Source organism: Grammomys surdaster, unplaced genomic scaffold, assembly GCF_004785775.1.
Source record: "Grammomys surdaster isolate TR1022 unplaced genomic scaffold, NIH_TR_1.0 310, whole genome shotgun sequence".
NCBI classification, from domain to species: domain Eukaryota; kingdom Metazoa; phylum Chordata; class Mammalia; order Rodentia; family Muridae; genus Grammomys; species Grammomys surdaster.
The window spans coordinates 756,699-778,842 of record NW_021604729.1 but is presented as its reverse complement, the minus strand read 5'-3'; the positions used below and the strand labels follow the sequence as shown (position 1 = coordinate 778,842).

The window sequence follows — 22,144 nt, the reverse complement described above, 5'->3', positions numbered from 1 at the left end:
ACTGAGCACTGGAATCTCATCTCACTCACTCTCCTAGAAACCTGTGCAGCGCCCACAGCTCAGAGAAGTTAAGTGACTGACCTGAGGCAGGACCTTGATGCTAGACTCACATATGCAAATCCAGAGATCACAGCCTTCATGGGGCGACATAGAAATCAGACATGGAAAACTGGGCCTGTGAGAGGAAGACCAAATAAGGCTAGTTTTTTTTCCACAATTAAAAATTAAGTTTGTCATAGAAAAGCCATAAAACCATACATTTAAAAAAAAAAGAAAGCCCATCTCTGTTTTGACATGCATAGCTTTTGATATATGTGTGTTATGAGCGTTTTATTATTTAAAACATCTTTTCTTAAGGGCTGGGCTTGTTGGCACATGCCTAAAACCCTAGGACTTGGGAGAAAGAGGCAGGAGGAAGGAGGATCAAGCTTGGGCCAGATAGCAAGACTTAGTCTCAAAAAATAAGATGAGATAAAATAATATCGACTATATTATGTTGAGGGCCGTGTAGGAGAGTGTTTTCCTAGAGTGCATGAGACTCTGGGCGCCATCCCTGGCTCTCCAAGTACAGACAAACAACAACAGAACAGATAAAATAAATGTTAAAACATTTTTCTACTGTCTCACCTGATCATATATATATGTATATGTATATATGCACACACACATATATATATATGTATATATACATATCACACTTTTTTCCCTTCGAGTCAAGGATTCACTATGTAACCCAGCATGGACTAGAATCTGCTTTTTAGCCAAAGCTGTTCTGGAATTCCATGCTCCTGCCTCAGCTCTTGAATATTGGAATTCACAGGCTTGTGCCACCATGTGCTTTCATACTTATCAGTATATAAACAATTTCATCAAAGTGGTCTCATTTACACAGAGTCTTTGGGGACATTAGGGATGGAGATGGCAGGGGCCAGGGTAGAGGTGGTGATGGTGGTGGGGGATGGGACTGGTCTGGACAGATGGAGTTTGTTGTTGACTGACTAGAGAGAGACAGAAACCTTGTGTGTCTCCAGCACCACCTTGAGCCTAATGGGCCATCTGCCTGTCCTACCCCCAAGGTCCTCAGTGATACCCCACCCCATGGTATGAAGACACGGAAGCAAGACTCTGCAATGTCCTTGCTCAATCCAGCCACAGAAAGCAGCTAGCACCCATTCCAAGGATGCTTATCGCTTGCCTAACCTCTGAGCTGCCTGGGGAGGTGCTGGGCCTGACCTTTGTTATCCAGATAAACTTTCAGCCTTTGCCCTGGCCAGGCACCTGGCCACTACCAGCCACCCTTCTGGCTGCTGCTCATCACATGCTCTGTTTGGCAGGCTGCACCTACACAGGCAGAATCTTCTACAACAACGAAACCTTCCCGTCAGTGCTCGACCCCTGTCTGAGCTGCATCTGCCTGGTATGCACCACCTAACCTGACTCCAGTCCCCAGCATTAGCTCCTGAACTCCAGAGAAGGGTCACCCTGGTCCTGATGGAAATCATCTCCCTGCTGCTTGTCTAGAAGGATTCTTTAGCCAGGATCAGGGGATCATTTGAAAATGCTGGCTGGTTCAGTATCTCTGCTTCTGGGGTCCCTGAACTCAATGAATCTCACCATGTCTCATGAGAGAACTAGCCAGCAGAGTCCAAGTCATTTGCTCCTGACGTCATGGCTAGTTACAGGGCTAGGCCCTGAACCTTAGTATACATGCTCCTAGATCCAACCCACTACTCAGTCTGAAAAGAGCATGCTGAGTTTTCATATTTGGAATACGAAGGATGAAATCTCATGCCTATCATGCTGATATAGTGTCAGCGCTTGGTGGGAGCTGCCGTGTATAGTGACAGTATGTCTCTGGGTATCAGTGAGCCTCAGTCCTAGTTATGTGTGAAAAAGGACAAAGTCAACACATGCATTGAGAAATTCAGGGTAAACATCTCTTTGGCCTCTGAGTGATCTGTTTCCCACTGGCCCTCTATATTCTCAGTCACGTGCTTTGGGAAATGTTGCCTCTGAGTCCTTTCTCCTCAGTTTGTGTGTTTGTTTATTTGTTCGTTCGTTTGTTCATTCATTCATTCGTTCATTTGTTCCTTCCTTCCTTCCTTCCTTCCTTTCCTTCCTTCCTTCCTTCTCTTTTTTTTAATGATGCTGGAGATGGAATCTAGGGGGGTTTACCACGGAGCTGCACCTCAGCTCTCTCCCTCGTTTTTTGCTGCTGAGTTTTCCTGGATTATTCTACATTTGTTCAATGGGTCACTATTGTCAGGTGACATCTTGAATAAAGTCAGTCCTTGTTCTTGAAGACTTGGAAGGTCCCTAACTGAGAAAGTGTCACCCCTCTATCCCCATTCCACCCTGGATGGCCAATGCTGCTGTCTAGATGGGTCTGCTTTGCTGTGTGCCCCGTGCCTTCCCTAGCATCGTACTAGCTGTCCTCAGGGGCCATGTGTGCTCTATGTCCCACAGCTGGGCTCGGTGGCCTGTTCACCTGTGGACTGTCCCATCACCTGTACCTACCCCTTCCACCCGGATGGCGAGTGCTGCCCTGTATGCCACGGTGAGTGGGAGAAGACACTTGTGCCTAAGTCTCCGAGGTGGACCTGGGTCTCATCATCCTGTCTCTGTTTCTGTAGACTGTAACTTCGAAGGGAGAAAGGTGGTAAATGGTCAGGTGTTCACCTTGGATGATGAGCCTTGTACCCAGTGCACCTGCCAGGTGAGCTGGCCTGAGGGTCTGGGGCTGCCTGCTAGGCCTGCATGTCACACATGGGACATGAGGTAATCTGCTCATCTTCCTGCTGTTCATGTTTCATGAACTGTCAAAGTACCTTTGTTTCTGGCCACCCATCCTTCTGTGGAAGTTCAGATGAAGGTGTCTTGCTGGCTGGTATTGTCTGTCATCCAGACCAGGGCTCAGGTATTTGGACCTCTACCCAACAACACTTTTCTGTGTGTCCCACTACTGGCACAAGAGGCCCTGGAGAGCTCTGCTACTGGTCATTGGGATGCTTTGGGTTTCCTCACGGGTGTCTTTCTGCTTCTTCAGCTGGGAGAGGTGAGATGTGAGACGATCCCCTGCCAGCCAGTCTGTACTGACCCCCCCTGCCCAGGTAAGCAAGCCCCGAGCCTGAGCTTTCCTTGTCATCTTCCACTGCAAAGCTTGTCAGAAACACAGGCCTTAGATGGGCTTCCAGGGAGCCCAGCCTTAGACAGAGTTGCTGAGGGTCACACAGGTGTGGTGGGCTGCTAGTTCTGAGCTGTTATTAGGAAATAACACAATGTGTTGTGTTGCCTGACCCCCTCCTTTTTTGCCTGTGTGTGGGGCTATGGATCAACTTCAGACTCCTGAACCAGAGGCTAGGCTAGTGCTGCCCTGAACCATCCTCAGCCTCAACCATCCCTCACCCCTCTTTTGAGACAGGAGTTTTTTATTGCCAAGTCTGCCCTAAACTCTTGATTTAAGCAATCCTCCTGCTTCGGCCTTGTGAGTACTGAGACTACAGGCATGTGCCACCAGACTTGGCTAGCCCACATGGTTCTTTGTTGCACAGTTACAGACAGGACCCAGTGATCTGTTGCATAGTTCTGAAGTCTCCATGTGGACCACAGCTGGTTATGCAGGAAAGTTCCCCTTTATCTGTGAGACCTCAAATGTGTCTGAAACTGTGGCTAGAACTGAACCCTGTATGATAACACTGTCAAACCAACAACAGAGGGGTTCCTAGGTGACTAACCGACTGGTAACACAGACATATGGATATACTGGACAAAGCGTGAGTCACAGCCTGGGCAGGACAGGGTGGGATGGGGTACATGCCATTATGCTACTCATAATGGTACTCAATTTAATATATGAGCTGTTTATTTCTGAAAACAGCAATTGATCATGGTAACTGAAGTGTCAGAAAACAAAATGTTGGTTAAGGGGGAACTACCCTCTTCTCTTGGGCTGATTTTCCTACCTCAAGCTCTCTCCCTATGTCTCTCCGTCCCTCCCTTCTTTCTTTCCTTGTATTTCTGTCTCCCTGGGCCACCTTTCTTCCCTTTCTCCGTTTCTCTTTCCCTTCCTTCCATACACCTATAATGTACCTCCTGTGGAAAAAACTTTTATTCTTTTAAAATCTTGTGGGCTGTGTCAGGGTGGCTCCAAAACTGTTTAGAATTGTAATTTTCCAGTTTACTCAATGCATAGGTGTGTCTTCTTTATATGCTTTCAACATTCAGAAAGATGATGGATTTCTCCACTATCTTATGGCCAACATTGCTTCCTGGGAAGTATCTGTTTTACATCTTTGGCCTTTCAAGGCTACTTCAAGATCTGGTCTGCTCTGGGAAAGTATAGGGCTGGGAACAGTACTAGGGACCACTGGGGACTTAGAGGATCATGCTTCCTTTTACCCACCACAGGGTCCTCTACAATGGATAGATATTATGCCCTCAGGTTTCCAGAAACTCTGTCACCAGCATAGCCGACAGCCACTAAGCCTGTAACACTCATTGAGCAACTCAGCCTGAATGCTTGGGCTCAAGGGTGTTGTCTCTGTTTTCCAGATGGGGTCGTAGAGCCTGGAGGAAGGGAGTTTCTAATTAGTGGTACTAGATCCTCTCTTTCCTTATCCTTTGCTCTCTGGCACTCCTCCACGTGCGAAAACTAAGACCCAAAGTAGACACATGCTAAGCCAGCCTCTTTTCCCAGAAACACTGTCTCAGCTCTGCTCACCACACCTTATTCCCTCTGACTCAAGCTCTCTGTAAAAGGAATACCACCAGGCTGGAGAGATGGCTCAGTAGTGGTCAAGAGCACTGGCTGCTCTTTCAGAGGTCCTGAGTTCAATTCCTAGCAGCCACACAGCGGCTCACAACCATCTAAATAGGATCTGATGCCTTCTTCTGGCATGCTGGTCTATATGCAGATCGACCTTAATAAATAAATAAATAAATAAATAAATAAATAAATAAATAAATGGAATACCACTGTTTCATCCAAAGAGAATGGGAATTGCTTCCATTGGTGGTGGAGGTGATGATGCACTCTTTAATCCCAAACTCAAAAAGCTACCACCACCGCCAAAACCCAGAAGGGACGGGTGAGATAAGACATCTGCTTCAAAGCTTGATAATGTAAGTTTGGTCCTCAGAGCGTACATAAGGGTGTGGTTCACAGGGGGAATGGATGCTAAGAACAAAGAGAAGAGCTGGTGGAAAGGGAAGAGAAATGAACATTAGGAAAGGTTCACCTGAGGGAGGTAGAGGCCCTTCCTTCTGGCATCTTGAAATTTGTCCTCTGATTTCCACAAGTATGCTGTGGCGCACGCGCGTGCACACACACACACACACACACGCAATGTAATAAAAATAATTTTCTCAGACACAATTCATATACCACTAAGTTCACATATTTAAAGAATATGCACAGCGGCATCTACTGCCCCTCCTAATGTGACCCTTTCCTAATGTTTCTCCTCTGCTTTCCACCAGCTCTTCTCTTTGTGCTCAGTTTCCATTCCCCCTGTGAACCACACTCTTACAATGTGAGAGGTGGTAGGCTGGGACTGGGGGGTTGCACCTAGTTCACTGTACTTGTGTGCACAAAGCCCTGGATCAGTCCCCAGCACCACAGAAATTAGGTGTAGTGATGCTTGCCTATAGTCCTAGAGCAGGAGGATCTAAAAGTTCAAGCCTGCTGGGAGGTACAAGCCTCTAATCCCAGCAGGCAAGCAGAGCTCTGTGAGTTCAAGGTCAGCCTGGTCAACATACTGAATTCTGAAGGGACTCTGGCCAGCTTGAGTGTGGCAAGCATGGCTCTGGCAGGCTTCCTCTTTCTCCTCAAGTCCCTCTGTCTTGCTGGAAACCATTAGATTACATTTCTAAAGCTAACCACCAAGGTCTATTCCCTTATTTGGCCAATTCCTCCTCCTGAGATTGACTACTATCAATCCAACTATCAAAGGTCCAACTATCAAAGTAATGAAGTTCAGCAATCAAAAGCCCCCTTTGGCCCACCTAATTAACATGCCCATTTAAAATTAAACACTCTATTCTAACATGGGGTTTCCCATTTCTCTTTATAAACAGTCATTTTCCTATATGCCAAGTCTGTCTCCTCTCTATCCAGAGGCTGTCCGTTGTCCTCCAGGACAAACACCTCTTTCCCCACTCCCTTGTTCTCTTCCTCCCTTCCCTCATCCTCTATTTCCTGTCTTTGTCTCTTGTTGCCTGCCCACTGTTCCTCTTGGACTAATAAATCTCCTTTGTGCTAAGAACTTGGTCTTGGGGTCCTGAGCCAAAAATTTTCCTTTCAAGTTCTAGGACAGCCAAGGTTACATAGAGAGATCATGTCTCAAAAAAAAAAAAAAAAAAAGAAAGAAAGAAAGAAAGAAAGAAAGAAAGAAAAAGAAAAAAAATCAAGTCATCCTTGGCTATCCAGTGAAGTTTGAGACTAGCCTAAATCATATGGAATATTGATTTGTTTTTTTCTTAATAGATTGTATATTTTTGGATAATGTTAGGGTGGATAGCAAAATTGAATGGAACATACAGTGTTCCTCTGTTTTTTCCCACTTGCAACACACCATGGTGCAGTGATTACATCTGTGGTTGTTGGCGCACCCACAGTGACCTGTCATTGATGCCCACTGGCCTGAGGGTTTAGGTTAAGCCATCCTGTGCAGTCCTGCTTCTGGCTCTCAGTCTGTTAGGATGCTCATTTGGCAAGTAGGAAAACAGAGGCCCAGCACTGACTCTTTCTGTATCCTTTGCTCCCCAGCACTCCTCTATGTGGGGAAACTAAGACCCAAGGAGGAGACACGCTGAGCCATGTGCTTTCCAAAAGCCACACTACAAGTTCCCATGAGGGCCGCTTTGGTGAACTGCCCTCTTCCATTCCTGGTCTCTTTTCAGCCTTCTATCCATGGAGGTTGGAGGCAGCTCACAATGGTTCTCACCAGATGTGCTGAGTCCCCTCTGAGGACAGAGTATGGCGTCTATCCCCAGAATGGCTCATTTCAACTAGGGGGAACCCTCATGACTCTGTTTTCCCACCTCTGTCCAGATTCCCTGTTTCCTCCAGAAGAAAATCAGCAACCTTCCCCTCAGGGAGATCTTGCCAAAGCTGCACGGAACCCCCGTGGAGATACTGAAGTCCCTGTCAACTGTAGTTCCTGCCCAGGGCCTCCATCAGCATCACCTGCACGGCCCATGTTCCAGCTCCTGCAACAGCTTTTAAGAACAAACCTGTCTAATGGACAGTCTGCATCCCCAGGCCCTCCAGTAGCCCAGACCTCATCTGCACTCCTGTTGGAGCCAGAGGGTACGTCCCTTGGGAAGCCTGGAGCCTCCCAGCCCCCTGAGCCCTCAGCAGGGTCACCTGCCTCTCCTGGACCGACCACTCTACCTCCAACCATTCCAGGGACTCCTTCATCACCTGTCACTCCAGAAAGCTCTTCTTCAATCTTTGGGGCTCGGATGGCATTCCAGTGGCCTCTGTCTGCTGCCCCCTTGACTGAGGCAGAAACATCTTCAGTGATGGATGCTGATCTCTCAGAGACCCTCACCACCTCCTTGAGGCCTCAAAGACTCTCTGCAGCTTTCCTGGACACCCCCAAACCTGTTCCCCAACAGTTCACAACTGACACCTCAAAGAAGGAGGACTCTACTATCTGAGTGGTTCACAATGCCTGGGACATGCCAGATAGGAGTCTCTGCTGATGGCCTAGTATGTGTGTGACCGCCGGGGTAAAATTACTGGGGTGGGCAGAGAAGACCTTAAAATAAGATGGCCCGTCTAGATATCAAGGAGAGAGGAACCAGAAGAAATAACCCAAACACCCCCTGACTTTGGACTTTTAGTCTCCAGAACTGTGAGAACATATGTTTCTGTTTGTCCCCCACCCTCATCTGTGTTGATTCCAGTGGCCCTGGCATGCTAAGTCAGCAGTGCCCACCCTCGCTCAGGCAGAGCCATGCTGAGGGTGATCCTGTCAGGGCACACTCTTGACACTGACGTCATATAACACCCATCCTAGAAATGGTTTTGGAGTTGTCTGTTATCTCTGTCATTATGCTTTGTTTTCAACACTGATTTCATGTAATATTCATCTCAAGATGTATTCAGAGCATGTGTTATGTCCCCATCCCTAATTTAAACACTGGGCTACTAAACCTCTCTTCATAAGTTCACAGTCCAGGGTGGGGGACAAGTGCTCAGAAGACAAGTGCACTTTAGTGTGAAGTGAAGACGTCAGAGGCCAGTGAAGGTGGGGGCAGGGACGGGTGAGGGAGGGCAGAGTTTGTTCTCTATTGTTTTCTGTGTAGCTCATACGTACCACTTACAGCAGTAGATGCCCTTCCCTTTCTAATTCCCCGCTTTTCGAATCTGGGTTGGGGTTGTTATATGTAGATTCCCTGGGAAAATCATTACAGTCAACCAATGATTTATAGATAATAAATAAGTAAATAACTATATTTGTCACAGTGGGATTAATAGGTCTAAAGGCAGGGAGGTTATAGGACAGTAGCTTTGTGTTGCTAAGTAACTACTCAAGTGGAGGTAGGTAAGACAAGATACCTGGGCAAGTGTTTATGTGTAGCACCCAGAGTGGCCAGCAGGTGTCAGCACTCAGTGGTCCACACCCGCGGCTGTTTCTATGAAAAGCAATTCAATCCAGAAAGAACTCAGCAAAGATAAGGGCTTCTTCTATTAGAGATCTTTATCTTTTGTAAAGTAATGTTCATTAGGGCATGGTAGCTCATACCTGCAATTGCAGAACTGAGGATGCTGAGGTTGGAGGATCAGGAGTTCAAGGCCATCCTGGGCTACATGATATTATATCTGGAAAAGCAAAAGATAAGACTGGGTGTAATGGTACATACCTTTAATGCCTAGGTTGGGAGGCAGAAGCAGGCTGATCTCTATGAGTACTGGGCCAGCCTGGTCTACAAAATGAGTTCCAGGAGAGCCAGGGTTCTGTAGAGAGACCCTGTCTCACAAACACCACTAACCTCCCCAACAAACAAACAAATACCCCTCCCCCAAAACAACACCCAAAGCCAAACAAAGATGTTTAACTTCCTCCATTATCTTAGCGTTGGCCACTGGAGGGGGGAGCATGATGACTAAGAAAAGTAGAATAAAAGTCCTAGCTGGGCGGTGGTGGAGCACGCCTTTAACCCCAGCACTTGGGAGGCAGAGGCAGGCGGATTTCTGAGTTCGAGGCCAGTCTGGTCTACAGAGTGAGTTTCAGGACAGCCAGGGCTACACAGAGAAACCCTGTCTCGAAAAACCAAAAAACCAAAAAAAAAAAAAAAAAAAAAAAAAAAAGAATAAAAGTCCCCAGGAGAACTGAGAACTGTCTTCTCTGGAACCCCTGCTGTACACCAAGCGTCACTGTCTGGTTTCTTGTTCTAAATAGCAATAGTTCATGCTATTGATGAAGTTCATAGCAATAGTTCATGCTTCCTGTGATGGACACCCGCTGTCATGGTGAGAGACACTGGAAATGGGGAATAGGGGCAAAGGACAGATGATTTCTAGGACCATCATAGGGAGTCAGGACACGGGACTGGGTGGCCCTTTTGGGTTATCATTTCAGAACTTGTAGCCTTTATGTACACTGTGTGGCCTGGAAGCTCTTCCTCTCCCTGCCTCAATACCTTCCAGTGTAATCCCCCTTGGTTTTTGGTAAGTCTCCCCTGTACCTGTTCCTTATCTGTCTCTGTGACTCAAAGGCAAGTTCCCAGGGATGCCTCTACCCAGGGTGCTCCACAGCCTGACATGGAGAAGCCCATGACTATGGACTGCATGAGCTGATGCTGCAGCTGCAGCTTTGCAGTGTGATGAAATGGGCTCTGATTGGGGACTTTACTCTTCCTACTCCTTCTGTTCTCTGCCCACCCTGGGCCTGTGGAAAAAGCTATCTCAAACGCAACATACTGTCTTTTGTTTTAAAAAGATTTAAGTGTTTTTCCTGCATCCAGAACTGTTTTTTTTTTTTTTTTTTTTTTTTGGTTTTTCGAGACAGGGTTTCTCTGTATAGCCCGGGCTGTCCTGGAACTCACTCTGTAGACCAGGCTGGCCTCGAACTCAGAAATCCGCCTGCCTCTGCCTCCCGAGTGCTGGGATTAAAGGCGTGCGCCACCACCGCCCGGCCCAGAACTGTTTTTAATTATACTTTAATCAGCTTTCTGAGTGAGGAGGGGGATGGAAGAGTCAGCTCAAGCCTTCTTATCTGTCTAGAGCATCTTATACTTTTATGGCTAATATCTACTTGTAAGTGAGTACATACCATGCATGTCCTTTTAGGTCTGGGTTACCTCACTCAGGATGTTTTCTAGTGCCATCCATCTGCCTGCTGGCACACTCTCCTCCATGTCCCTTATCTGCAGGTCCATTTCGCTGTCTCTGTATGGGCCACCAGGTCCTATTTTCATGAGGCCATCTAGACCACCCTGCAGTTCAAGCTACCCTCATCTTTCCTCTGCAACCTGGGAAGCACAGTTGAGTACCACTTTTATCAGTGACTATTCCTTATCCCAGCCCCACGGTTCTAAAGAAAACTGCCAGTCTACCTCCAGGTCACAGAATCTCTTTCTCCTCTGCCCAAGATTTTTGGTCCAGGATGGACACACCACTCCAAGTGGACCAACCAAGAGTCCTCTTGCTACACTAGAATTTTTTTTTTTAATCATCTGTGTCTTTCCTGACCAGATACCTTTGGATGAGAAATCCCGGTGCTGGCAGCAGCAAAATCATTGACCTCAAAGTACAACAGGATGAAGCTGAGAGGCAGAGAGAATCAAAGGGGAAGAGAGGAGGGCACACATGCGTTGGCTTTCAGGCCTTTGGCTGTTCTCTTCTGCACCTTCCTTGAGTCAGTCCTAAAGTCTTTCTCTTCATTCATGCTGGCTGGATTTGGCTTCTCTTACCATGGCAACTTCATGATAGAGTCATGCTTCCCAACACTCTTGAGACTGAGGCAGGAGGTGTGCTGAAAGTTTGAGACCTACCTAGGCTACAATAATGAGTTCTAGGCTAGCCTGAGCTACAGAGTGAGAGAGCCTGTCTCAAAAACTAAACCTAACCAAAACTAATCCCAACATATATTGACCCCGGGGTGGGGGTGGGGGAGCACAAGAGCAGACATTAGTATCAGTGGCTTTGTGAATGCAACCTTTATTCTCTACACAGAACAGGGCTTTGCAGAGCTCCCCATAACCTGGGATCAGCTCCCTGGATGAAAATGCCCTGTGTGCAATCAAATTTGTGTTGAGGGATGTGCCCGGCCATTCCCTGAAGGAGTCGCCCCACTCATGCAGCAGGAGCCAGACCAATCCTGTTATTTGCCCGATCAAACACAGTGAAATACAGCCTCAGGAAAACATCCCCCAGCACCCATGTCTCGGGCTCTGATGGGTCATCTGCACCTTCCTCAAAGTTGCTTCGGCAGTTGTGTGAATGATCCTGACAAAGAAGGGCGACAATGAGCTCAGCAGCCGGCTGTTCAGCTGCTTCCTGTTTCCTTCTGAGCCAGGGTGTCATATTGCCCAGTTGTCTTCACTCTCCCCATGTAGCTCTGACCTTGAATTTCTGATCTTTCTACCTCAGCCTCCCTAGGGTGAGGAATACAGGTGTGCATACCATGCCCAGTGTATGCAGTGCTAGGGACCGACCTTGGGGCTTCCTATATTGTAGGCAAGCATTCTACCAACTGAGTTACAGCACTTAGCTTTGTGTCCTCCTTCCATGGAGCTGTACGGCTCCTTCTGGCTGCTGCAGAAGTGGCTTGCATGGCTGACATAAGAACTACGTGTTGCCTCCCACTGCTAGGAGTCTCTGCTAGAGTCACCCTCATAGACTCCCTGGGGCCTGCCCCATCCCAGGTCTCTGTCACATCCTAGAGACCCCTTCCCCCACCATCACTGATTTCTGTTCACTCTCTTCTGTCCTCCCTCCCCAGCTTTCCCCATGTCCGATCCCATACCCACTCATGCCCCTCCCCGGCCCCTCTCCCACCCAAGTCCCTCGCTCCATCTACCTATTTCCCCTTCTCAGTGAGATTCAAGAAGATCCACCCTTAGATCCTCTTTGCTATTTAGCTTCTTTGGATCTGAGAGGGTTGTAGTATGGTTATCCTGCACTTTATGGCTAATATCTATTATAAGTGAGTACACTTTTAGGTTTGGGTTACCTCACTCAGGATGATGTTTTCTAGTGCCATCCATCTGCCTGCTGGCACACTCTCCTCCATGTCCCTTATCTGCAGGTCCATTTAGCTGTCTCTGTATGGGCCACCAGGTCCTATTTACGTGAGGCCATCTAGACCACCCTGCAGTTCAAGCTACCCTCATCTTTCCTCTGCAACCTGGGAAACAGACAGGTGCCACCATGCCCTGCTGATCTCTCAGTATTTATGGGAGGAGGAGGGAATGCCACACTGGATTTTGAAGATGGCCGTGTGGGCCCCACTTGCCCTGTTGGTGAGATTAGCAGCAACTGTAATTGCACATCCTGACCATCAGGGTGCGCCTTCCTCTCTCACAGAAGCCCAAGTCTGGTAAAGAACATCTCCACTGCAGGACTCCTCACCTTTCGGATGTAGGCACTGGCTGGCACTGGGTAGGTAACACTGCCGATGGCGAAGACAATATCAGGTAGGGTGTTGATGGTGTCACATTTGAGGAAGTACTGTCAAAGAGGGGTTGGTTGGAGGTTAGTACTGTGTGGAAAACCCAGAGTGACCCTCCCATATGACCCTTTACCTCGCCATCACCAGCCTTGGCACCAATGAGATTCTGGATTTTGAGGATTGAGCTTCGGGGACCAGTCATCAAGGAGGTCCCTGTGTCCATAATACCTTGGCAGCCACCATCACAGGCAATGACCTCCCCATTCATGGAGATGCTAAGAGGCAGGGGTCAAAGTAGACACCAGGATTATCATACAGCAACACACTCCCCTTCCCTGTCTTCAAAACTGCCAGTCAGCTCTTCACACCCACCCTCCTGAATGGTCGCTTTACCCTTTCTGATTTATTTTATTTTTTTTCTTTTAGTTTTCTTTTCTTTTCTTTTTTTTTTCAAGACATGGTTTCTCTGTGTAGCCCTGGCTGTCCTGGAACTCTGTAGACCAGGCTGGCCTCGAACTCAGAAATCCACCTGCCTCTGCCTCCCAAGTGCTGGGATTAAAGGCGTGCACCACCACTGCCCAGCTTGATTTATTTTTTTAGACTAAAGCTTCTTAGCATGTTTTCTGAGCTGATCTCCAATGTCTGAGATCAGATGACCCCCTCTGCTTCAGTATCCCCAGTAGCTGGGACTACAGGATGATATCACCATATTTAGCTTTCCTTTCTGTTCTTTCTTTCTGTTCTTTCTTCTCTTTCCCTTTTTCTTTCTTTCTTCCTTTCTTCCTTTCTTCCTTTCTTCCTTTCTTCCTTTCTTTCTGTCTTTGTTTTGAGACAAAGTCTTACATAGCCCAGTCTGGCCTCAAACTCATTTCTAGTCAAGGACGATCTTACACTTCTGATCATCCTGCCTTTGCTTCTCAAGTGCTGGGATTAGAGGTGTGCCCTGGTTTATTTGATGCTGGGGATCAAACCCAGGGTTTCCCACATGCTAGTCAAGCAGTCTACCCAACTGCGATATATCCCTAGCACCACCCTTTCAGTAACTGAATGCACTGAGCTGTTTCTAGCCTCAGGGCCTTTTCCACATTACCCTTTGTCTGACTGGTTTCTCCTCATCTCCCAAGTTCCAGCCTAATTGTCACCATTTCCAGCTGCAGATTCAATGCAGTCCTTCTCTTGGTTCCTTTACTCATTTCTAGCCAGCAGTGAGGTGGTGACTCACGGTAGGACTCCCTGGTTGTGTATCCACGTACACACTACTAGACGGTACGGCCACTAAGTGCCTTCCTCAAGCACCTCATTCAGTGATGTTCAGCAAATGTGTGTATGAATGAATGTATGAAGGAAGGAAGGAAGGAAGGAAGGAAGGAAGGAAGGAAGGAAGGAAATGAACAAGGAACACCAAGGGACACTTGTGCCTGACTAACTCCACAGCTTCGGATTGAGGGTAGGTGCCTGTGGGCACCAGACGCTTCATGGCAGGGAGAAGAGCAGCCGTTTGCTGCAGAAGAGGCCATTTCTCTAGAAGACTGCCTCTATGTTGATTCTTCTGCCCAGGAAGTCCACGCAGATGGTCAGGCTGTGGGTGTCCCTGAAGGATGCTTAAGCTTCCATCTGGAGACTCTGCAGAGTCTTCTCAGTGTCTAGCCTCATGTGTTCAGGTATTTCAGGTTCCTAGGTACCCGGTTCTCTATTTCTGCCCCTTAGCTGGCTGCCTGGCTGAGACATGTATGTGTGACTATCCTTGTGCTCAGGTGTTCTAGGCTCCCAGGTACCCAGTTCTCAGTTCCCACCCATACCCTGCTGCCTGGCTGAGACATGTATTTGTGGCTTTCAGATCAGTGGATGGAGGCTTGCATCTGCTTCTGTCTGTTCTCTGGTGTCATAATCTTACTGTGGACCCATGGATTTCACCTGCTTTGGACAAGAAGCCCCAAGTACTGGGCAAGCCAGGATGGTGCTCACTCATGGTGCCTCTGTTCAGTCTGGTAGAACACCAATCCTTGGCCACAATCTCACTTTAGGGCTTTCAGACCACACTTCCCACCCATTCCACTCTACATTGGCCTTTTCCGGAGTCTCTTGCCCATCCAGGTCTGTAGGTGCCTTGCCCTTCAGTTAGCATTTGAGACGAAGGCCTGACCTTCTCTGGCTATGATTCTGCTGAGGTGACTTTGAGGGGTTACAGGTGTGGCTTCCAGGGGTGTGTCTATAGTGTCAGAGAAAGGATGTCTGTGTGCATCAGTATGTGGCACTGTATGTGTATCTCCATGACTGTACAGTCATGTGCAGGTGTGTTTCTGTGTGACTGTCTTATAACTCCATGTGTCAGTACATGCCAGTGAGTGATTGTGTGTGTAGATTCTGTTATATATGGACATGGGTCTATGTTACACTCTCTCTCTCTCTCTCTCTCTCTCTCTCTCTCTCTCTCTCTCTCTCTCTGTGTGTGTGTGTGTGTACTTGTTGGAGGTAGTATCCAGGGACAGGAATCAGGCATGTGCTTACCTGTCCACAGCTAACTGCCAGTAGCTGGGCTTGGACACTGGTACCCAGTGAAGCTCTCCATGGAAGTAGGAGGGGTCCACTCCACCTAGCATCAGCATGCTGCCCTTTTCATCCTTGCTGGAGGGAAGAAGAGGAGGAAGGGCTTACTGACAGGTGGGGACAGATCAGCACACCTGATCTCGACAGCACTACTTAGTGTTTCTGGTGTACCCAGTCACACCCACACAGCCCTGCCCAGCAGCCCTCCTTAGGAGCTCCATTACTCATGGACAGGGAAGTTAAGGCAAGAAGAGCCATGCACCTGCTCCAGATCAGTTACGTAGCTCATGAGTGGCAAAGCTGAGGTCCAAAGATGGATAACTGGCTACAGACCTGGACTCTGGACACCCCACCATTCTGTGGGGGCACTTGGACCCCTCTGGAAACTAGAGCAACTTTACAGTTGCGCCCAGAAGGATGTGACTCCCATCTGTCTAGATTGTCATTTTCCAGAATACTGAGGCCCAGGGTAGCTAAGGGTATGCTTTCCAGCTCACAATGGGCTTCATCGCAGGGAGCCCTGCCCCCACCTCAGGCCTGTTGGTTCTCTCTGCCTGATATATTGCTGTCAGACACAGTTACTAGCTGAGGTCTCTTTTCCTTTGTTTATTATCTTCTTGTCTTCTGTACACCACCCCCACGCCGCACCCTCCTCATTTTGTGTATCCTCACACCAACTGTATACAGAGTGGCACTCAGTGCTTAGCAGCTGTTTAATAAGAAGTAGTTGAAGGGATCATTGTGGAGCCTACTCAAGTGTTCCCAAGGGGCAGAGAAAGACTGAACCACTTGCTTAATGTTAGAGCTGCTTGGTCATGCTAGAGTGCCTGGATTCCCAGGACTCAGGTTCCCAAAGAGCCCAGAGCTGACACAGACAGACACAGACACAGAGACAGACAGAGACAGAGACCCAGACCCAGACAGACCAAGACACAGAGACAGAGACAGACAGACAGAGACACAGACAGAGACAGACACAGACAAAGACACAGACAAAGACACACACATACATACACACAGTCACAGACAGAGACAGACACACACAGAGACAGACATAGACAGAGACAGACACAGAGATAGACACAGATACAGACACAGACAACAGACAAAGATACACACACACACAGAGTCACAGACACAGACAGACAGATCCCACTCTCATATGTGGGATCAACTCCCACTTTTGGTGGGGAAGAGACAAGTATCAACAGGACCCTGTCACCTGTGTTTTGCCTTCTCCCTTGTCCTCCAGATCTTCAGTCCCTCAGCAACTCAGTGTAGCTGAAGAGCTGATAGACTGACGACTATCATGGGGAAGGCTCCTGAGGGGTGAGCTTGAGTTCTACTTCTCTCAGCACTAGACTGGGCCATTTTGGGCAAAGCCTTTCTCAGAGCCTTGGTTTCCTTATCTCTGACTGAAGAGATGGGCCTAAAGGGGTCAGCAAGTTCTCTGTAGAGGGTCTGACTGTCAGCACAGGAGGCTATGCACACTGGGAGATACTCCTCCTTAATGACTGGCTCAATGCCACTGCTGTTATGCAAAAGTAGCTGCAGGCAAGATGCTCCAATGAAGCTTTATTTACAGAGGCAGATGACGGGCCAGATCTGGTGTCCAGGCTATAGCAGGCAGACACCTAGACTAGACTATGTCTAAGGAATGTTCAGGACCTGAGGGTCAACAATTTTTAATGCAACTGACAGCCTGGAAAAAGGGCTGATCTGGCACGGGCTCACCTGCTCAAGTAGAAAGCAAAGAGATTCTGGGGGATAAGGCCTTGTATCCACAGGTTGTCAAAGACTGGCGTGATTCCCTGAAGGCCAAGTTCAGGGTATCCTAGCCCCAGGATACCATCAAAGACAGCATATTCCATGAAACTGCCAGGTTCTTCTAGGCTCAGACCAAATGCCTGGGCCACAACCGTAAGGTCTCCAATCTGCGAGAGAAGAGGGCGAGAGGCTCTGAAAGCGGGGCTGGGTTTGGGGTGGGAAAGCCAGTAGGGAGATGGTCTGAATCGCAAGGTTTAACTGAGTTCTGGCCCTGCCGTAGGCTGCTTGGACATGAATCCCTGGCAGGAGTGGGTGGGCAGCTCCCCTGTGGTCCATACTCTGATGTCATTTGACTTTACACTGATTCTGAGAGTAACCAAAGGGATCCCCTTGAAGATAAGTAGAGGGAAGAGGGCAGGGCGTCTCCTTCAGGGCGTTATCCATGGTTGTCTTTTCTGCACCCTTGGGAGGTGAGAGCCCAGGTGTTTAGGTTGTTTAGGTTCAGGTGTTTAGTTGAGTTTAGTTTTGTTTTTAAGCCTGGTATCACTAAGTGTCCTTAGCTGGCCTGGAGCTTGCTATGTGGACCAGGCTGGCTTTAAATTCTGCCTGTCTCTGCCTTCTGGAATGCTGGAATTAAAGGTCTGTGCCACCATGCCTGTTTAAGCTACCAGGGTTCTTAGAAATATTCACACTGGGAAAAGTGTGTGTGTGTGTGTGTGTGTGTGTGTATTCATGCACATGCACTCTCAGGGGTTTTGTTAATTCTCAAAAGCCTCCAAGGCCTCTCAGGTAACAGTCTTGATGGAGCATGGCTCTCCTGAATCTGTTCTGCTTTTCCTGCTTTTCAAGGCTGCTGGGCTGCTCCCAGCCTAAACCATAGGCTGTCCCCTGAGAGCACTTCTCACTTGCCTGCCTACTTATTCTAGGTCACTCCCCAGTTCTTTGGCTTACCAGCTGTGTGATCATGGATAAGGCACTGGCTCTCTCTGTTCATTTGCCTGTGGAATGAAGCTCTAGCAATATCTGTCTTGGGCTTATTGAGAAAACCAGTGGAGTTATTTTGAAGAATGTGCAAAGCCTATTGTCTGGAATTATGTGCAGTATACAAGTGGTTTATTTTTATACACCTCTTTCTCTTTGCTCCGGGCAGGATCAACTTGTGTTCCCCCTCTGGGAAAGGAGCTACAAGTCTAAGCCTTGAGCACCTGTAGCTGGAAGGACTCGATGGTGGAGGACCATCGAGCTGGTGTGGCCAGCTGGAGCAGAAGAGTACTCACTGCTGAGCCTTCAGCAGTATTCTCACCCAGAGCCAGCCTGTGGCAGCCTCTGCTTCCCAGCTTACCTTGACAGTGTCATAGGCAAGAAATCCGGACATCTCTCCTGAGCCATAGGCAACATTCAAGGGTCGGCCTGAGACCAGGAAAGTGGAAGACCGAAGCGGGTTGAAGACTTTGTGGTGAGCTGCAGGACACAGGCAGGAGGTGACCCTTAGGTGTGTTGGGATATGAGAAGCAATGAAAGGCAGGGCAGGGTGGGGTAGGTCAGGTTAGAATGCTCACCGCAGGCTGGGCTGGAGCAATAGATGGATGGTACCCACAGGACTGAAGAACCAGTATCCAAGACAACCTTGAACTCCTGAGGGGGCGTGCCAATGCTGATGATGCCAATGTAGACCAGCTGCAGGAAAGAGGGCTGTGGCTAGGGCCAGCCTGGCTGCCTTGTCTGTCCCCTGGCTTCTGGGGTCCTGCCTCCAGAGCGCTGCCCACACTGCTAAGCCTCTGCTTAAACCAGGGCTTTCCTTTAGGTACACTCCATCCTTTCCCAAAGATCTTAAATTCTTTTCACCTCTTCCAGGCAAACCTTCTGGGTCACTCCAGGCCCCTGTACTCTTTGTTTTCTACAAAGTCAAAAAAGTTACTATCAAGACTGTTGGACTTCAGCGCGCAGCCTGGAACAGACAACACCAGACCAAACGGTTCCAAAGGGGAGGGGGTTTATTAAGAGAGAGAGAGAGAGAGAGAGAGAGAGCAGAGAAGTAGAAGAGTAGAGGCCGGCCATGACCACGTGGAGAGAGTGGGAAGGGAAGGGGGGAAGGGAGAGGGGACAGCAAACCTGGAGGCCCAGGGTCAAGAGACCAAGAAAGCAAGAGAGAGAGGAGGGGGCAAGTAGCCCCTTTTATAGTGGGCAGGCCTACCTGGCTGTTGCCAGGTAACTGTGGGGAGGAGCATACCTGGGTGTTGCCAGGTAACTGTGGAGGTGGGGTTTAGACAGAATATTAACAAAGACCACTCAGTCAGTCCTTTCATTGGGCATTTGTTTACACCTCCCCCACCCACTGCCTTTTCCTCTCTCCTTTCCTCCCTCTTTCTTTTTAATAGGTCTCACTATGTAGCTCAGACTAGCCTCAAACTCGTGATTCTCCTGCCTCAGTTTGCTGGAGAACAGAAGTTTGCCTGATTCCTTGGATTATAGGCACGCACTTCCATGCCCACCAGATATTTGTTCTCTGCCTGTTTCTCTGGCTCGATGTAAGAAGCTAGGCTTAGTCAGGTGTGGTGGCACACACCTTTGATACAAGCATTCAGGAGGTAGAGACAGGTGGATCTCTGTGAGCTGGAGGACAGCCTGGTCCACATAGCAAATTCCAGGCAGCTGGAATTATACAGTGAGAACTGTCTTGAAAAAAAAAAAAACCCAAAGAAAGAAAGAAACTAGATTCTGCTCATCAGACATGACAGCATCTTGCTGGCTGGTCCAGCATCCAGCCCATCTCAGAACTCACTGTTCATTGGTTGAAATCTGAGTCTGCCAGGTGGAGACTCCTCTACCTGAGATACCTAACTTGACTTGCAATTGGATTTGTTGGCCTTGGATTGGATACAGCTCGCTCTTGCTTGAGGCCCAGGGACTCACCTCAGTGAAAAAGAACAGAAGTCCAGGTACTCAGTGACTTCCATGGGCATAGAGCAGGATGTCTGTGTGATAGTAACTGGCTATTGCTTGGTTCAACCAGCCAGCACAGCTCCAGATGAGGTAGGGGATGAGGAACCATGGGGGACACAGGTCCTTGTTCCTTACCCATTAATTTTTTTTTCTTTCATGTATGTGTGTGTGGTGTATGTGTGTTCTGTATCTGCAGGTGCAAATAGAGGCCAGAGGAGGACACCAGCCATCCTGATTCTCGACTCTCCACTTATTCTTTTGAGATAGGATCTCTTACTGAGCATGGAGCCAGGCTGGCAGGCTACAAACCCCAGCTACTCTTCTGTTTCTGCTCCCACAGCTGGGGTCAGACGTGTGTGTGACTACATCTAGCTTGTATTTTACATGAATTTTAGGGATTTGGATTGAGGTCCTCACACATGAGCGGCATGTGCTTTTAACTGCTGAGCCATCTCAGCCCCTGCTTCCTACCTTTCTGACTTTAGGACCCCAGCCCTAATTCAGTATACTTCAGAGGGACCACAGTGCCGGGCAAAAGCCCTAGGGGGCGCTCGGGAGCTCCAGCTCCCGTCACACTTACGTCTAGGTAGTTCCTCATAGGCTCATAAGTTACTGCTGGGTTCCGGCGCTGCTCAAGAAGCACGTGGGCACGGGTGCGAGGGTACTTCTCCAGGTAATCCTTCAGCATGCGGTTTTCCCGCAGGTTTTCTCGCATGGACTTAATCTTCATCAGAGGGATTCTTTAAATGAGCATCCGGAAGGAAATCAAGTGAGAGACAGGGCGTGGTGGGGAGCCAAGAGGCTACCCGGGGGACCACACCTTGCATTGCAACTGCACGGTGGGTTTTCCAAAGAAGACAACTACTGGAAAGGGCCACAGAACACTGTGAGAAGACAATGCCAGGGTGATTTCCAGTATAGGCTCTGGTATTCGCTCTCAAGCAAGCCATGGGACCGTTCTGAATTTTTCAGCTTCCCTTTCTGTAAAGAAGATGGGATAATAACCCACTTCCCTTTGACTGCTGGGGGTGGGGATGATGGATGGGGAACACCTGCCATCTGTCCTAACACTCTTCCCAGTGTATTGTCTTTCTCAAAGTAGCCTGGGAGGAAGGATGAAAGATGAGACATTCTACCTCAACCCCCCTTTCCTTATGACTCAGCTTTGGTCACCATGATGGTTACCATCAAAGCTAGGCCTACGAAGTAACATCCCCTGCCCCTGCAGTGGGCAGTGAGGACTGAGCCCAAAGGAAGAGAAATAGAGGTCTGTGGACACAGAGACTCTCAGAGAGGTAGGGGGATCTATAGGGAAGGACAGATAGACAGACAGACGTGCTGAAAGAGAACTAAAAGACAATGGAGAAGCTATACCCCTAAAGCTGCACATGTTGTGTACTGAAGGATTCTGGTGAGAGACATCCACACAGTGCATGATGTGACTTGTGCTCTTGGAGTTGGGTGACCCTGCACACTTGCTCAAGATTTCTGGGCGTTCCCGTATTCTTGAAAAACTATCCCTGATGTACGGATACCTGAAGGTTAGGAAGGCCAGGGGGGATTTTATTTTCTTCTTCATCATGGGATGGGCAGGGAATACAAGGGTCAGACAGTTTTACATGGGAAAGAAAGAGGCCAGAGAGACAGCTGATAGCACTCAGTTTATACTTACTTGACCAAGCACTCTGAAAGGGCCACAAACCCGAAGACCCAAAGCCACTTCATGATGCCTTCTCAGGCTTAGGTGCTAGGGAGAAGTTCTAGGCCTGAGGCTGAGTGGAGAACTGCCTATTAAGTATGTCTGGCCTGCTCTAATCAGACCCTGGAGGGCCACTAATGGGGCCTGATAAGAAATGCAAACTTCCTGATAACATCTTTACCCTAGTCAGGAGAGGAAAGGGCTGAAAGTTCTCAGAATTTAGGGAGTTTTCATGGCTGAGAACATAGTCACCTGATTTCACTGAGTGGGGAGACTCTTGCTATCTTGGTGATAAAGACACTGTGGATAAAATGACAAAGGTAAGTGCCAGGTGCCTGTCTGCTGGCCAGATCCCACCAGTTCCTAACAGGCCTGTGACATGTCCTCTACTGTCCTCATTAGAGAGAGGGTTACTGGGAGTCACAGAAGGCTGAGTCTGACAACCTGAGTCTGAGACACAGGGCTCACATGGTGGGAAGTTAGAATTGACTTCCTTAAGCGATTTTTAACCTCCATAGACCTCTGTGGTAGAGGCACACACCCACCTACATAAAACAAACAAACA

General features: G+C 48.5%; 2 protein-coding genes across 4 annotated transcripts in view; one reads left to right on the top strand and one right to left on the bottom strand.

Moving 5' to 3' along the window:
* Positions 1 to 8,459, top strand: part of Vwce (von Willebrand factor C and EGF domains) — a 30,552-nt gene extending 22,093 nt beyond the window's left edge. For 2 of the 3 annotated variants that reach the window (XM_028777473.1, XM_028777472.1), the window contains exons 17-21: positions 1,335 to 1,417; positions 2,467 to 2,557; positions 2,634 to 2,716; positions 3,047 to 3,110; positions 7,052 to 8,459. In XM_028777473.1, coding sequence (XP_028633306.1) covers positions 1,335 to 1,417; positions 2,467 to 2,557; positions 2,634 to 2,716; positions 3,047 to 3,110; positions 7,052 to 7,662 — 932 coding nt within the window. In that variant the 3' untranslated portion in view covers positions 7,663 to 8,459. The remainder of the gene's footprint in view (positions 1 to 1,334; positions 1,418 to 2,466; positions 2,558 to 2,633; positions 2,717 to 3,046; positions 3,111 to 7,051) is intronic. The other variant, XM_028777474.1, reaches the window with a different exon arrangement.
* Positions 8,460 to 11,151: 2,692 nt separating this feature from the next.
* On the bottom strand, positions 11,152 to 21,704 carry LOC114629511 (pepsin A-5). Its single transcript, XM_028777562.1, has 9 exons — positions 21,553 to 21,704; positions 20,461 to 20,620; positions 18,497 to 18,614; positions 18,280 to 18,398; positions 16,905 to 17,104; positions 15,132 to 15,248; positions 12,757 to 12,898; positions 12,584 to 12,682; positions 11,152 to 11,458 (listed from the first exon to the last, which is right to left on the bottom strand). Exons 1-9 carry the CDS (start codon positions 21,603 to 21,605, stop codon positions 11,306 to 11,308), a joined length of 1,161 nt encoding a protein of 386 aa, XP_028633395.1. The 5' UTR covers positions 21,606 to 21,704; the 3' UTR covers positions 11,152 to 11,305.
* Between the last annotated feature and the right edge of the window lie 440 nt (positions 21,705 to 22,144).

Coding starts and splice junctions, on each gene's coding strand:
- LOC114629511 (XM_028777562.1), bottom strand. CDS start 21,605: ATGAAGTGGCTTTGGGTCTTCGGGTTTGTGGCCCTTTCAGAGTGCTTG. Junction 12,683..12,756: donor CCAAGGCTGGTGATGGCGAG/GTAAAGGGTCAT, acceptor CCTCTTTGACAG/TACTTCCTCAAATGTGACAC. Junction 11,459..12,583: donor CCAGTGCCTACATCCGAAAG/GTGAGGAGTCCT, acceptor CTTCTTTGTCAG/GATCATTCACACAACTGCCG.